This window comes from Petaurus breviceps, unplaced genomic scaffold (genome assembly GCF_028583685.1).
Source record: "Petaurus breviceps papuanus isolate PSGF00001 unplaced genomic scaffold, PetGlider_PUasm1.0 37, whole genome shotgun sequence".
NCBI classification, from domain to species: Eukaryota; Metazoa; Chordata; class Mammalia; order Diprotodontia; family Petauridae; genus Petaurus; species Petaurus breviceps.
The window spans coordinates 107,506,697-107,523,476 of record NW_027186296.1 but is presented as its reverse complement, the minus strand read 5'-3'; the positions used below and the strand labels follow the sequence as shown (position 1 = coordinate 107,523,476).

Below are 16,780 nucleotides of genomic sequence, written 5' to 3'. Positions count from 1 at the left end.
AATATACTCCATCGACTTCCTGTGACCTCCAGGATCAAACATAAAATCTCCTATTTAGCATTCAAAGCTCATCACAACTTGTTCTCCTACCTTCTTCGTTCTCTTACACCTTACCCCCACATACTCTGCTATCCAATGACACTGCTGTTCCTCAAACAAGATACTCCATCTCCCAACTCTATGAATTTTCACTGACTGTCCCCCATGCCTAAAAATCTTTCTCTCCTTATATCTTCTCATGGCTTTCAAGTCCTAGCCAAAATCCCACCTTCTACAAGAAGCCATTCACACACACACACACACACACACACACACACACACACACACACACACATACACACAGACTCCCCATCTTAATACTATTGCCTTTATTGATCTCCAATTTATCCCATGTGTTAGTACCTAGTTGTTTGCATATTGTTTCTCCTCCCCCTCCCCCATTAGATTGTAAACTCATTGAGAACAAGGACTATTTTTTTGCCTTTCTATCCCCAATGCTTAAACACTGTGCCTGACAAACAGTAGGTACCAGATAAATACTTGTTGACTTGACTCCAGTTCTTTATTATAGAGGCATTTAATGTTAGAACTGAAAGGTACCTTAGGGACCATTTTATCTAATCCTCCCCCACCCTCTTTTCAGAGATAAGAAAAATGAAGTGACTTTCCTAAGGTCAAACAGTTAGCTGATCAAAACAGATATCCCAGGTTTAAAGACAAGGCAAAAATTGCCTTTGGTTTGGGGTTACCTTCCAATCCTAGAAACAAGCCTGAGAGACCTATCCCAAGGCCCTGTTCCACATCTTCCCTCTGATTAAGCTCCTCAAGGTATGGTGAAGGAGTATCCTCTAGGTAGTTAAGATTCTCAACCAGACCCCTACATTCCCTTTTCCTGTTCCAGTCTGTCCCTGAAGGTCCAGGAAAATATTCCCCAATAACAGCAGCTGTGTTTAATCTTTTAGCCAAAGGCCCGGTGACCTAAAATTCATTCCTTGGCCTTTTAGTACAAATATCTAAAAATCATTCTAATTATGGATTTGGCAACAGTGGGGTTTGGGAGCAAGTTACAACGATTTCAGAATTCTGTCATTTATAGCTTAGAGAGTTGTCTGGGTTACTGAGAAGTTAAGTGACTTTCGCAGCGTCTTACAGTCAAGATGTGTCAAAGGCAAACATTACCTGAACCCAGACCTTCCTTATAAACTGCCGCCATGCTATTTCTCAATTAATAGTGGATTAACAAATTCTAAAAATATTAAAGCAAATCTTAAAGACTACTTATCTAATATGTTTCATATATGTTTTGATGGAGGGAAGAAATCACCGGAATAAGTGGGGCCACTGTTGGTCCACCAGAACTCAAAATGGAGAGTTTACTCTCTACACTACACAGCAGCTGGCCTCCTGTTCTGTGGAATAAATAGGACGGGACCTGGAGCAGGAGGTTCTAACAGGGGACCGCTGGCTCCAGCTACTCGATATTCAGCTTTTCCACATCTCTATCCAGATGGAAGGTTGTTTTCCATCCCTTTTTTTCCTGTTATTCTCTTTCCGGCTTAGCCTATGGAGAAATGCTGCTATAATGTATCCAGCAAGGTAGGAAAGCACTTGAATACAAGCTAACACCGTGGGTAGGAATGTTGACAACCCGGGACTCCTCGACCACCTTACGCTTTCGATGTTTCCCCGGAGCGTATCCGGTCCAGCCCCAGCCCCAACCCTGTGGGCCCCTTTGGACTCTACGAAAGGGCTGGCCCCCTTTTCTCCCGGCAGTTATTCGCTCTGAGAACGGATATCGGCTTCCCGGGAGCTGCTTGCTCTGGCTGGTAGGGAGAGTAAACCATCCCTTCTCGAGAGCGCTCCCTGAAGCCCGAATCTGGGTGTAAATACTGGGTTCGGGTAATTCTTCTTCCATTTAGGCCTGGAATCAAGCTCAGCAGGGAGGAAAGGGGGAGGGTGGGATCTGTGGAATTAAAAGGCAGAGAGGAGATGGGCTGTCTCCGGTCTTATCCCAGGCGGAGTGAGTTGTTTCCTTGGTCCCGGTCCTGCCCCTGCAGACAGGTCAAAAGTTCACAAGCTCTGGGCCGCGGGAGGGCGGGAGCGGGTAGAAAAAGACCTGGAGTCCGTCCACTGGGTGCACGATCGGTACTGTCTGCATGTCTGGGAAGCTAGTCGTTGCCAGCTCCCAGCGCACCGTACGCACCAGCTCCACCGCAAAAAGCTTGAGGATGGTCTGAGCGAGCTCCTTGCCGATACAGCTCCTCACGCCGCCACCGAACGGGATATAGTGGAAGCGCCCAGTCCCCCGATGCTCTTCCCAAGTCGCGCCGAAGCGCTCTGGGTCAAATCCCTCAGGCGGGCTCTGGTATACGGCCGCTGTCTCGTGAGTGTCGCGGATACTGTACATCACACTCCAGCCTTTGGGGATCTGGTAGCCCTGTAAAGAGCGGAGGGGGCAGAGGATTAACGCCTGGGAGAGAGTTAGCAGAGGTGCGTGGGGAAGAATCAAGCTGCATAATGGGCTGGTGGAGTTGTAGGGTGGGAAAGGGGACACACTGGGGAAGGTCTGAAATCTGGCCTCGACCTGCCAGTCTGGAATTCAGCTTTCTGGCGGGAAAAGGAGGTGGGACTTCTATCTCAGTTGGAGGCTGCAAAATCAAACGGCTTCCGCTCTCTCTACTGTCCTAATCGGGATATTAAATGGAATCCGATTTGTGAATACTGAACAATTCTAACCCCACTCCCATTCTTAATATAACCTATTTTAATGTTATTTGGTGCTTCCTGGTCTCTTATAGATTTTTTCATGGAAAAAATCTAAACAGTGGTGTGCATTACCATTGCATATTAATGGAGTACCAGAAAATTTCATTACTGTGTCATTAACCAGTGCCAAGCGTCCCCAAATGGAACACCGTGCCCACACACTGCGATGTGGTTACAGGTACCCTGAGGCCCAGAAGAACCTGTTTTCTAGGGGGTTAGCCACAGAACACACTTAGGCAGCTGAGACTTTAAGTCCTGGCCACACTGGGACGAATTCAACCAATCAACAGCTTTGTCCGTTATTAAAGTTGATTTGGGACAGCCTGTCCGCTTGGCTGCCATATGGTGCACGTGTGCTATAGGTTTGCATTACGAGTGGGTGCAGGGGGCGCTATGAGTAAAGCGCTTACAATCGAAGTGAGGAGAGGCTCACAGGCTCCAGGGCTGAGATAGCCCTGGCAGCAAAAAAGCAGTCGCGCTACGATCCGGGCGGGAGAAGTGTGGGTTGGGGTACGAGTCTAGCACAGTCGGCCCGAAAAAAAAAATGCAGCGTCCTGGGTTGCTAGGCGTGCGCCACTTACATCCAGCTCGAAGGTCTGCAGCGCAGTGCGGTAGCCACCCGACACTGGCGGCAGGAGGCGCAAGACCTCCTTGATTACACAGTCCAGGTAGTGAAGGCGGCTTAGCTGCTCTAGGCTGAGGTCAGGATCGCACTCACAATCCAGCCAGCTCGGTGCCTCCAGTCCTAGGGAGGAGAGCTCCCGGTCCACTCGTCCTGGCTTGTCATTCGAGCAGCCGTTCAATCTCGTTTTCTCTTGCGCCTCTGGGGCTACGGGAACTGGAGGAGGCCGCTGGAGAGGGCTGATCTCTCCTCTTACTTCTGCTCTGCCCCCAGGGGTCCTCCGTTTCTCTTCCTCTCTGAGAGTCTCCCTTGAATGCAGGTCCTTTTCCAGCCTGGGGAGGTCTGCGAAGCCCAGAGGAGGCCAGCAGGAACATTGTCTGTTCAGTTCGTGGGAAGCCAGCTCCTGCCTGATTTTCTCTGCGGAGGCAGGGTATTTCAGGAGAAGGAGGAGAAGGGACGTGCTCGCGCTGGCAGTTGTGAAGAAAGCAGCGAAGATCAACTCTATGGCTGACTCCTGCAAGGCAACCACGAGAAATCTTTAGTTTCCAGTGAACAGGTGTACTCCTTTAATGGGACCCACAAGTTCCAGGAAGTTAGTAGTCTTGCTGTTTCTTCAATGTGAGTGATTTTTCAATCTAACCAGAAGTCCTTGGGGTCTCTATTTTTTTAAAACTGTCTATAAAACAGCGCGCTTTGAGATTCGCAAAGGACGTTCTTCACAACAGCCCAGTGAGGATAGGTCTTAGTGAAGAACGAAAATTGACCCTCTCTTTCTTCAGAATTACAATCCAACTAATGGGGGCGGGGGGAATTCCTAGGAGTTTAGGAATCAAGGGAAAACAACGAATTCCCCCATGCTAGGAAGGAGTCCCTTCTCATTTCCACCTCTTAGAATACTTAGCTTTCTTAAGGATTTAGCAGTGACACCTTCCTACACAATGCCTTTGAAGATCCCCGCCTTGTTTGTGCTCTCTTCCTCCTCAAATTACCTCGTATTTACTTATCAGTAGACTGCCCTAGAGCTAGGACTTCCTCTTCCCCTCTCCCCTCCCACTTCTTTGTATCCCAATTGAATTGAGATAATATAACGAATGCAGATCTTAAGGTTAATATAGCATTACATCACCAAACCGATCCCCAGAACCTCGTTTAATCCATCACAGTGAGCTGATCAGTCTTTGCTGACCCCACTCAGAATTAGGAATTCTTTTGCCCTTCCTTCCCTCCTCCCAACAGTCAAATACCGCTCCCCTTCCCAACTGGGCTAAGGGAAGGGTGCTACATAGCAGGAGAACGGCGTACGAATCCCAGCTCCTTCACTTACTTTTGTGTGTGACGTTGGACAAGTCATTAGGTTTCTAGGCTTCGAGGGTTGGACTGATGGTCACTAAGAAACTGTCCAGATCTAAATCTAGATCCATTTCCAGGACATAAGCGAAGGAACACTAAGTCAGATGGACATGGGCAAGCTGGTGGGAAACGTTCTCACAAAGAAGAAAACGGGCTTAAAAAGAAAAAGCCAAAGTCTTTGCCCACTTGCTTCCTACTTACAGCTGGAATGGACTAGTCCAGTCTCTTCCTTTTACAGATGAGGAAACTGACATTTGTATAAGTTTTTCCATATTAGGAAATGTTCTCATCCATTTTCTCCTTGGTAAAGGACTATTATCTCTGTATTACAGATGATGAAACTGCAGACTAAGAAAGTGAAGAAACTTGCTCAAAAACACACAACCCTAGCAGCTGGGGAAGACAGTGTGCTATCCAGTGACACTGGCCTCCTAGCTGTTCCTCAAATGAGCCACTTCCTCTCCCAACTCCGTGGTATTATTCACTGTCCCCCAGTTCTCTCCCTTCTCATCTCTGCCTTCTGGCTTTCCCTGGCCTTCTGCAAAAAGCTTTTTCTGCCTCTCTATTTCCCTCTGTTGATTATATCCAAACATTTCTTGTTTGTACATAAGTGCATGTCCTCTCCCTTCCCCCTCCATGTGAATTCCTTGAGGGCAAGGACTGTCTGGTCTTTCTTTATTCCCAGTGCCTGGCACATAGTGAATGCTTAATAAATGTTCACTGCTGACTAATATCAGGTCTCCTGGCAATATTAATACTCTACACCACATGAGCCACTTTTGCTTGAACTGATTACTCATATTAGCAACCAGCCTCTGGGATGAGATTCCTTCATACTCAAGGGGAAAAAAAGAGTCCTGTGGGAGATTCAGTCTTTGACAGCATCTGAACAGATCACACAGTGGGAAGGCTAAGGACCATGACCAGGCACAACCAGCTTTTTGGGGACCCTGCCCTTCCCAGGGGCAGCTAGCTCTTACAGTGGACAGAGTGCTGGGCCTGGAGTCCAGAGGACTCACCTTAGTGAGTTCAAATCTGGCCTAAGTACTTAACTCTGTCTGCATTAGTTTCCTAATCAGTAAGATGAACTGAAGAAGAAAACGGCAAACCATTCCAGTATCTTTGCCAAGAAAATCCTAACTGAAACGATAACAAACCTCCCTTCCCAGGAGGTTCTCTGGGAAGAGAATAATGGGAGAACATGTTTCCCAAGATCTCTGTGGCTGATTCACTCAGAGGCCTAAGCAGACAACAGGAAATGTCATTAGGCAGAACGAACTTAAGACCCAAGGGGAAAAAGCAACTGAGATTCAACCTACATGAGCCAATCAAAATTCATGTACAGGGCTCACAAGGCAGGACCCTCCAGGCTAGTGCAAAGGGCTTGTGTTAGGGAACTTACTTCTAGATTCACTCTATGCCAGACAGTTCCAGGGACACCTATGTCTTTGGACATCAGCTCTGTGGTTCCTCTCCTGCCCAGACCACAAAATTAATAAACTAAATCTTTGAGGAACTGCAGGCTGTTAATAGATCTGCCTATCAGGGGTGGGGAAACTCCAGACTTTGAGGCCAACTGTGGCCCTCTAGGTCCTCAAGTTTGACTCTCTGACTGAATGCAGACTTCACAGACTTGCAAACTATTTGTTCTGGCTGTATTGAGGACCTAGAGGGTTTTGTTCTGTGAAGTTTGGATTCAGTCAAAGGGCCAAACTTAGGAACCTAGAGGGCCACAAGTGGCCTCAAGGCTCCCCTCCCCTGGCCTAGATACTATATATGATGTGGAAAACTGAAGCAATTTAAATTCAAGCTAAAAACATATTTAGGTTATTTGGATATTCATATGAGTGTATGCAGGCTCAGGAGATGGTAAACCCTTAATGGCAGAGGGCTCGGATTTTTTTTTCTTTGTATACCCAGCACTCAGCCAAGGTCATCCAATGGAGTAGGTACTTAATGGACTGAAACAAAAGAGTTGAAAGTCTTTGTCATGAATTAATCACACAAATGCTGAAATTATGCACTTCCCTTGGCAGGTTGGGAGCCAGGGTGGTAACAGTGCAGAGAGATGGCTTTGGAATCAGAGGACTTGGCTTTTATCCTGCTTCTGCTACTTACTGTGACTTTGGGCAAGACACTTAACCTCTCTGAGCCTCAGTTTTCTCATCTGTAAAATTAAGGAGTTGGATTACATGACCTCTAACAGTTCCTTCTGGCTTTAAATTTCTGATCTCTGCGTTCAATTTAATTCAATCCAAAAAGTATTTGTTGAGCTATTGTGCTCAGGTTTCTGACAGGAACTGTGGGGGATAGAAAAGCAGCAAAAGACTCAGTCCTTACCCCAAAAGAAGTTTTAAGTCTGGTTTGGGAGTCTCAAAGACACATACACCACAGCTGAGTAATAATATAAAATTCTCAATCTCGTGGGTGCATCAAAGAATTACCAAGGAGTTCAGAGGAGGTAGCCATAAATGTATCCACAGAGTGGTAGAATTTGGGTGGGGATAGAAGAAGGGGGGGCATACTTTCTAGGCAAAGAAACTGCATGAACAAAGGAGAAGGAATAATAACTCTGTACAAGATGTTTGTGGAAAAGCTGAGCAGAAGAGTTACCACTGGGGAACAGTAAGAAATCAAGTGTAACAAGTTACACGGAGAGCCACATGGCATGTGCCAAGTATCTAGGAACCACTGGATGTTAGCGCTAGAAGAGGTCTTGATTTTAGATGTCGTCTTACCTACCATCCTGATTTTCTTTGGAGAAGAAGCTGAGGCCAAAAGAATGCCCTTAGAAGCTAGTATCTGGAGGAATCAGCACTAGAACTGATGATCCCAAAATCATTGATTTAGAGTTAAAAGGACCTTAGAGGTCATCTAACCCAACCCTCTCATTTTGTAGTTGAGGAAACTAGAACACAGAGAAGTTATGAAGGTTACCTGGCTAATAACTGGCAGAGCTGGGAATTTCACCAAAGCTCCTCTGATCCCAAATCCAGCATTCTCCCCCATACTTTGAAATTCCAAGCAGAGGAGTTTAGAATGTATCTTACAGGCTCTGAAGATTCTTGAGCTCCAGAAATGACAGAGAAGGCACTAATTCTATGCTTATTTGATCAAATAAAATCAGGTGATGAAAAAAAAAGTGAGTTTTGAGAATATTGTTGCCAGTTGTATTAGACAAAGGAGAGGCTAGAGTCTGGGAGAGTTAGTCTTTGCAGTTACCTAGCCAAAAGGGTTTGGCCTAGGACAGTGGCAGTGAAAATGGGAAGAAATGGTTAACAGGGGGTGGAGTCAAGATGGTGGAGTAGAAGCAAGAAATGGTTTACAGCCTGACTAGAGTTTTGCACCTTTTAAAGATGTTTACAAATTGTGCCCCTTGTGTATTGGATGTGTCTACTGGAGGCTTTGTACTTTTGCTGTAACATGTGACTTACTGAAAAACAATAGCAAGAGGAGTGGAATTTTCTGGCATTAAAATATATGCATTCATATGAAGTATTCCTCTTTGTATGATGTGCCCTAGGTGGGTACCTTCCCTTAGATTCTTCTTTGTTAGGATATGGTTATGGAGATAGGTATTGGATATAGGATATAAAGAGTGAAAGACACAGGATATACTGATGGACTGCTCTGGGACTTCCAGCTTGAAGAAATGTTATTAGTGCACTGGAGGGCAGTCCAAATCTCAGTGTTTCCTCCCCAGATTCTGACCCTGGGTCACTTCTGATGACTCCTAAAGCTGATACTAGATGTTGGGTTTTGAAAAGATAAGACAAGAAAGGGACAAGAACCACATCCTCTCTTCATTTTGGTCTTAATAACAGCCATCACTGCCACCTGCTCCAACCCCTGTGTGAAAGCATAAGAAAATAACCTTAAGGCAAAGAGTCCAGATTCCCAGATGGATCTGTAGGGAAAGATGAGGAAAGAGGAAGGTTTCCTAATAGTTAGGAAACCTACTTGGTTCTGTTACTTGGTGTGTGTGGGTGTGACCTTGGCCAAGACATTGCTCTTCTTTGGTTGGCTTCCTCATTCAGAAGAGAGGGCCCCTCCCTTCCAGCATCAAAACTCTATGATAACCCAAATGGAGTAAAGGCAAATTAAGAGGGTAGGAAAGAAAGGTTCAGGGAGGTGGGATTAATTCTAGAGACATCGAGGAAAGAGGACTGGAACAAAGGACATTGTCATCTCTGATTTTTTTCGACAGAGACAAGAGCAGGTGCTTAATAATGACTTGCTGATCTCTTATTAGGCTCTGTGTTCTGCACTGTATAGATAAATGGATTTGAAGTTAAAAGTCCTGGGTTTGAATACTGGCTCTGCCATTTACTACCAGTGTGACCTTGGAAAAATCATTTGTGAAATGAAGTTTATAGTTTTACTTGAACTTTGCATATCTCCTGATACAGTACCCCATCTTTGCATATCTCTTGGTACAGTGCCCCCCCCCAACATACACAGTAAGCAGTTTTTGAACTGCAAGAATAAAATAAATCAAATAATCCTTCTACATATCAAAAAGTCCATCTAGGAAATGTGCAGTTTTAGCTCATAAGAACAAGTAAAATAGCATATTCCAGGTATAACACATTTAAACCTCAGTCCGTCAAGTCATTAAATTTATTTTAAAAGCATTTATTTAAGCACCTTAGCCAGGTTCTAAAAAAAAAATAATGAAGCAATGGCTACCATCAAGGAGCCTGAAATCTTCAGGGACAATCAAATCAAATATTATAGTCAAAATCCAACTAATAAACTATAATTTAAAAAAATCTAATGAATCAAATATTTTAAAATGGGCCTATAACAGGAATTTTAAAAAGTAGATTCATGGTGTGCCTTGGGGTTAATCAATCAAGAATTAATTGTCAGGAACAAATACACCCTCTCCTCAAGGAGCTTACATTTTATTAGGACTATCTAGCCCTGTCTTCTCCATTCCTGGCAACATAATACAGTGGGAAAGACATGAGCCTGGGAGTTAGAAGACTTCAATTAATATCTTGTCTCTGCCACCTAACTCATATAACCCTGGAAAAGACAAATGTCCCTTTCTGAATCTTACCTGCTTTGTCTAACTCTCTGGGCTGTTGTGAGGACCAGGAAAAAAAAAAGTCAAAAGGATAAAAGAAAAACTCCCACATGACATTAAAAGCCCTTTACACGCTGGCTCCAACCCATCTAACCATATTCATTTCATAATTCTCTCTCTCACACATAGCACATTTGAGCCAAAGTGACCCACTTGCTAGTCCCCACATATGGCATTCCATGACCCCATCCTGCCTTTTTATGGAGTATCCTCAGGACTCAGAATGCTCTTTCTCCTCACCTCTGATTTTTTGATTTCCTCCTCCAGGGGGTCTTTCCTGACTGTCCCCAGTGGTTAGTATTCTCTATACTCCCTGAAATTACTTTGTATTTACTTTTTATGTATTTTTTCATCGACTTATATGAAACCTATTGTTTTCTTCTCCACAGAATGCATGCTCTTTGGGGACAGGGACAGTCCCATTTTTGTTTAATGTCTCCTGGAATCTAACCCAGTGATTTACACCTAGTAGGCCCTTAAGAAAATTTGAGGAGTTGGCTAGAACTGAATTGGGGGGGGGGGGTTCACTGGATGCAAGGTCCCTTCTAGTCTATGGTTTTGTGAATGTTAGATACCAGACCAGAAATGGTTATGCTACTTCTTTTTAGAGGCATTGTGGTTTAAAATACAAAGAAGAAAGGACTTGGAAGAACATCTGAATTTGTATCTCAGCTTTGAAACTTAACAGCTGCTACCTTTAAGTGAATCACAGACTCAAAAACAGGTAGAGGGGACCTGGGAGATCACAGATGCCAAGCCCTCATTTAACATAGTAGGCATATAATAAATACTCAATTGAACTGAATTTTGACAACCAAATGCATATTTTGGGGTGTGTAATGTAAGTAAGGCAAATACATACTTTCTGGGTACTTAGTGTAAGCCGTTTTCTTATCTGTAAAATGGGAAGAATAATACCTGTGCAATGGAACAGGATCAAACGAAAATATGTGAAAATATTTTATATCAGTAAAGCACTGTACTCATGTTATTATTGCTCAAAACACAGTGCACTTACTTAAATGGCTTCACATTCTCTGTCATCCCTGTGGGTTCATCTTAAGAAACATAAGCCTTGGGTCTAGGTTCTTTCTCTGCCTCCAAGTTTCAGGCCAGAAAAGTAGAGATTATTCTTAAGGAAAGACCCATCCAACCAAATAGGGCTCCTGGGATAGTTGGTACATGCCCCTGGGTAAGGACTTTCAGGAACATAGTACCTTCTGGCACACAATGAGGGCACAACCTTGGGAACTTCAGCATTTGTCTAGACAAGCCTGTTATGGATCCTTCCCAATTTCCACTGGGTATCCATGTAGTATTTTCAGTGGAGGATGCAGCTGAGCTGAAGTCTATTCTATAGTCGATAAGCTTTGTCTCCTGGATTTAAAAAACATTTAGACTAAAGAGCTCTTTAACCATACCTACAGATGCAGATGCTCTCCCATCCCTTTCTTCTCCCCTTCCTTCCTCAGTCCATGGATCTGTAATCCTGGAGCAGCCCCCATACCTTCAGTTCCTGCATGGTGAGTTCCCAGCCTTGTTCTTTTGCACTGTTGATGATGAAATCCAGAGCATCCTTCTGTCCTCCAGGCTCCTCCCTCTGCAATTTCTCCAAAATGGCTTTCTCCATGTGCTCATGTAACATGTCTCTGGCTCGGATTCCCTAAGGCAAGGGAGGTATGCAGGGAAGCCCTTTCTCCATTATCTTGGTAGGGGATCTAACCTATCTATTCTTTGTGCCATCTTTTCCATGCCTGGTCCTTTGGGACAGGTTTCTGACTTTGGGGACTATCCTATAGCTTTCTCCCCCAGGGAAAAAGAAGTCCTCAGGCTTCCTTCTTCCCCAACTCCTCTTTCATTCCTAAATTAGAGACCCAGGGCCTGCCTCCAACTCCTCAGACCCTGGTGATCCCCAGGGAAATCTGGAATAAAGAATTGGTACTGGGACTTCAAACAATTCCAAGAAAGCAGAATGAAGAGGGAGGTAAATGAGGAGGGGTGAGCCCTGGTAGAAATTTCTCAGAGGATATCTTTTTGATAAAATCTCTTCTGATACTGTACTTGCCCATACAAGGTGCCCACCTCCAACTTGCATCATTTCTCTAGCCTTTAAAAGATGAACAAATAAGAAGTCCATACTAGGTGCTGATGTTAACAGAAATCCAGGCACTACTATGGATCCCAACTTTGAACAGTGGAAGGAAATCCTGACTTTTGTGGAAGAAACATCACAAACCGTAAAGGGTCCTGTGGGTATGGAGGAAGGTATCATGCTCTGTGGAGAGGGGTCCCTACAGCAGTTAGGGGATAGGGCAATGAAACTGGCAGGAAAGCAGCTGAGAGAAAAGTACATTGGAGAATTTAGGTAAAGAGAGAGAAGATAATGAAATGTGTAATTATTAGTGAAGGATGGCCTGTAAAAGTAGAATTGCTGAACTAAGAAGGGGTCTGAATCCCAGCCCTAACATTTACCAATACCTGACAACAGATTTAAACTAATCTACATCTGGGTTTCCTCCTCTGTAAAATGGGGATAAAAACATGTATACTACTTATGTCAGAAGGTTGGCTTAAAGCTCAAATGAGGTAATATTTATAAAGTATTTTGCAAACCTTTAAAGGCTCTATATAAATGTCAGCTATTATTGTTATCATGCTGTCTGACTAGAAACCAAGCAAGTCATACAGTAGGAGTTAGGAATCTATGGAATCATCCCAGGGAAAATCAGTTTAACTTTATCAGGTAATTAGCCCACAAAGGAGAGTAGAGGGGAGTGTAGTGGAGGCATAAAAGATTTTATTGTGCTCTTTATTGCTAAGAGATGAGATTTTTTTTTAAAAGCAATCGGGGTTAAGTAACTTGCTCAAGGTTACACGGCCAGTTATTTCTGGGTGTGGCGCTAAATATCTGAGCCCGGATTCCATCCCAGGTTATCCCAACTGTGGGGCCGGTGCTCTTACTTGCTGTGCTACCTGGCCGACCCAAGATGAGACGTTTTTATATAGAGCTTTACTGGAAGCCAGCCAGACCTGAGTTTGGGGTCTCAGTTACCCTGCCTCAGCTACGTGGCCAGAGGTCTTCACAATAGCTACTTGCCCCTATTTCAAGCCTGGGGAATTGCTCCCCAGCTCCTCCCAAAACAAGTGAGATGGGAAGAAATCTCAGATTCCTGACACTGACCTGAGGAGCCTGAGGGAGAGGCCAACTACAAATCTTCTAAGGACAAAGGGCTGAGTACCAGAAAAAGTTGGTAAAGAGATACAGCCGGAAGGGAATTCCCATACCTGGGGACATTTTCCAGTAGGATGACAGGTTCTCTTCTGAGACTATAGATTTAATTTTCAAAATAACAGATGTTTATATAGCACTTTAGTGTTTTCAAAGTGCTTCACATTTATCCTCACAGATTCTATTATTATCATCTCACTTCACAGAGGAAGGGGCTGAGGCTGAGAGAAATAAAGTGACTTGTCCAGGGTCATATAACTAGTAATGATCTGCTTCAGAGATCAAAAGAACTTCCTAATTCCAAGTACAGATTTATCTGCCTTCCTCAAATCACCGATTTTGGGCTGGAAAGGGCCAGAGATCTACCCTTCCAGGCACTTTGGGGAGAGCAAAAACCTCATGGGCTAGGACAGGAAGTTCTGGGAGTGCTACCAGGGAAAGAATCCAACCGGTTTGAGCTTCTGCAGAGGCAGGAGGGGAATGACCAAGCACTCCCAGGATTGAGACCTGATTAGACCTCTCTCTTACACACACACACACATACTCTCCCTCTCCGTCTCCCTCTCCTATCCCTCTCCCTCTCTCCCCCCCCTCCCCAAATCCTCCCCCAAGTAATTTGGGTCGTGCCTTCCACAGTATTGGCGGTGAGGGACCTGCTTCCCGGCTACAGAGGCCTTCTACCCCGTCCCCGGACTTTTCCAACGCCCACTACCGGGGGCTCCCTGACCTAGCCCGAGGAAAGAAGGGTGTCTCAGTACCTTGCGCAGACCGCTGAAGGGGACGTCCAGAGGGAGGGAAAACAGGTTTTCCACGAGTTGCTCAAAAGTCTTGGCCAGGTCGTTGCATTCTCCTTCGTCCAAGCGCAGACCCAATAGGATCCGCGCAGCGATTCGGAAGGTCAAAGCCTTAGTGGCCGAGTACACTGAGACTGGTCCCGGAACTCTGCACCAAGTACAAAGTTCCCGCCGCAGCGTGGTCTGGATGCGCGGCATGTAACTTTCTAGTGCTGTGCGACTGAATACTCGGGCCAGAATCTACAGCAGAACGCAGCAGGTCTGAGTCCAGCGGCCGGCCCCTGAGCTAAGAGCGCCAAAGGCCCCATTCTCTCCCCACGCTTCCACCTTAGCCCAGGGGACTCTTACTCTTTCCGGGAAAATAAAAAGGTCAAGCCACCTTGATAAACCAGCCAAATTCCGAGCTTGTGCTAAACTAACCGATCTCCCCGAAGATGCCCGGCAGGGCCAGATCTACCCATCGTGCCTTCCAGCTCTAAAGACTGGGGGTTGGGATTCCACTCTGACTGACTACCCGAACCCAAAGCGCGTTCGCCTCACTGACCGCCCTACCTCTCACCTTGCGCCGCTGTCGGTGGGGCTCCCCTACTGCGCCAAGAAGCGTGTGAGTGCCCAGCAGGATGCGTGCGCTCTGAGGCCATTGGCTGCTCACCAGGCGGTGCTCGCCCAAAAGGATGGTGCGCACATTCTGAGCACCGCTCACTCGGATCAGTGGCTTGCCCAGCAGGTGCGTTTTGAATACCGTCCCATAGCGTTCCCGACGAGAGCTGTGGAACCTGGAGCCCTACGGTTGGGAAGCGATGGGAACAAAGAGCATCGGAGAGGCAAGAGGATTGGGGGACGACAGGCGAGGTCAACCGCTAGGATGGGAGCCCTCCCCGCCCCCCGTCCCTTGACTTGGGCTCCGGATTAGGAGGTTTGCGGGTTCTGAAAAGCCTATGCTGTGAATCCTACTGCGTGACTCCCATCCCAGGGGTGGAGGTAGGCTGCAAAGAAGAGGTTCCAACATCCGATCTAGAGTCCGTGGGCTTGGTAATGGAAATTACAGCTTTCCTTAAGGGGGCAAGATATGAGGAGGCAGAAAGGAATGTGCACATAGGACAGTAATGAATGTAGTGTGAAAGGAAAAGACTACTTACCTGAACTAGCCAGTGCAGCGTCTCCCCGAAAAAGGGCCATCCCATAGAACCCTTGGGAAGAGGCAGCGAGCAGGCCCGGTCCCTGCTTAAAGTCCAGCGCAAGGTCCAAAGCTGTTGTGCCAGGCTGAGCAGCAGCCCCAGGGACAGTAAGGCGGTCAGTACAGCTTCCACCATTGAAAGAATGCTCATCCCCAGTGGAAACATTTTCTGCCTCCGAGACTGAGAAGTCAGATGGGGCAGGATCACAGAGCCCAGAGGTTGGCGTGCAGAAAAACAGGAGCTCTTGGGGTAGAGGGAAGGGCAGGGGCATTGGTCCCCAGGGAACTCAGGAGCCAAAAGAATCTATTCAAAGAGCCCCTTCGCTGATGTGATCTGTCTTTAAATGATCCTGAGGCTTATGGGACAACCTGTAATGCAAGGACTCTTGTAGGCAAGGACCAGCCAAGTTTTTAGTTATTTCCTTTTTCATTAACCAGGTGATCTAATTGAAAGACTGTTTGCCATACCCTGCCTTCCTTCGATGCCTCAAATGTGTAGCAAAGAAAATCAATAATGAAGAGGTCCTAAAACATTCCTACAGGGAGGAGGCTATTGCCAACAACCCACTATTCCCTCCACATCAGCCAGCCCTAACCCTTAACCTTGAAAAAAAGGTTGCAGAATTATCTTCAGGATGAAAGTCAAAAGCCCAGAAAACACCATGTGAAATTCAAAGCAAGAGATAACTAAAAAGAAAAACTCACCCGGTTGCTAACGATCATAAAGACAATGAATTGTTCACGAAAATAAAGACACACCTCCTAGCCTTTCTCATCAGTTAACCATACTGACTGTCTTGATTGCTCCTTACTATTCGATCCACCTTCACAGATGACGTCTTTATGCATATTTAAAGGGCTTGCAAAGTATAGAGATTGGAGGCAGTGAAAAGAGTGTATACTGATGAAAAAATACATAGAAGGCTTTTGTGACAGCTCCCAAGCAGGGGCCCCACAGGCGCCTGACTGGGCAATCAGGTAATAAGAACAGCAGATTGGTAGTTGGACTTTCCTGGTAGGGGTGGGGCTTTTCTGACTGATCCCTCCTTACACTCACTCAATGTGAGTCAAGGGGGGTGGGGGTGGGGAGGGTCAGGCTCTCTCCTAAGAACAGAATCTCTGGCCTCCCAGATGTCTTAGAGCTTCCTGTGTCACACAACCTCAGTCAAACCCAGTCCCGGACAGCTAGCTCTGACCTGATCCTGAGACTTGGGGAGTATGAAGTAAGCTGGTACTCCTAAAATACTGCTCAAAAATCTCATGTGTCCTGGAATTGGGGATTAGGCTCTTTCTCTTTTTGTTCCTTTTCTTTTTAGAAAGACAGGTGGCTGGGTATTCCTGGACCTCCTTTGGAGGTAGGAACTCCTGCCCCTAGACAGCCTGCTCCTGGTGTTCTGATGATGTTGTTCATCTGCTCATTACACAGGACTTTTTTCTGTACATTGTGTCTCAGATATCATTGAAGGAGTAAAGATGGAAAAGTGGTACTCTTTAGGGAGCTTCCTTGGTAGCTCACTAGGTATTGCCCCAGGATGCTTTGGTATCAGACAAGGAGGACTTCTCATCCTCCATTTGGCTACTTCTGTCCATCCTGTCTGCCCTTAAAGAAGCAGTAGAGACTTCGGTATTTCCTTCCTCCACTCCTGAGGGCCTTTAAGATCCCTAGATATTCCTACAACCCTCTAAGACAGGGATTAGATGCCTTCAAATGTCAGTACTGTGCCAGGATATGTTATGTAACGCTGTGCTA

General features: G+C 45.8%; 1 protein-coding gene across 3 annotated transcripts; it reads right to left on the bottom strand.

Moving 5' to 3' along the window:
* Nucleotides 1–359: 359 nt before the first annotated feature.
* CYP26C1 (cytochrome P450 family 26 subfamily C member 1) lies at nucleotides 360–15,211 on the bottom strand. 3 transcript variants are annotated; one of them, XM_069099249.1, is made up of 7 exons: nucleotides 14,993–15,196; nucleotides 14,413–14,637; nucleotides 13,818–14,093; nucleotides 11,338–11,493; nucleotides 3,735–3,902; nucleotides 3,348–3,503; nucleotides 360–2,437 (listed from the first exon to the last, which is right to left on the bottom strand). In XM_069099249.1, exons 1-7 carry the CDS (start codon nucleotides 15,194–15,196, stop codon nucleotides 2,063–2,065), a joined length of 1,560 nt encoding a protein of 519 aa, XP_068955350.1. In that variant the 3' UTR covers nucleotides 360–2,062. The 3 variants fall into 3 exon arrangements, with proteins under 3 accessions (XP_068955350.1, XP_068955349.1, XP_068955351.1); XM_069099248.1 differs by having other exon boundaries at nucleotides 3,348–3,511; nucleotides 3,740–3,902; XM_069099250.1 differs by having other exon boundaries at nucleotides 3,348–3,902; nucleotides 14,993–15,211.
* Nucleotides 15,212–16,780: the final 1,569 nt, after the last annotated feature.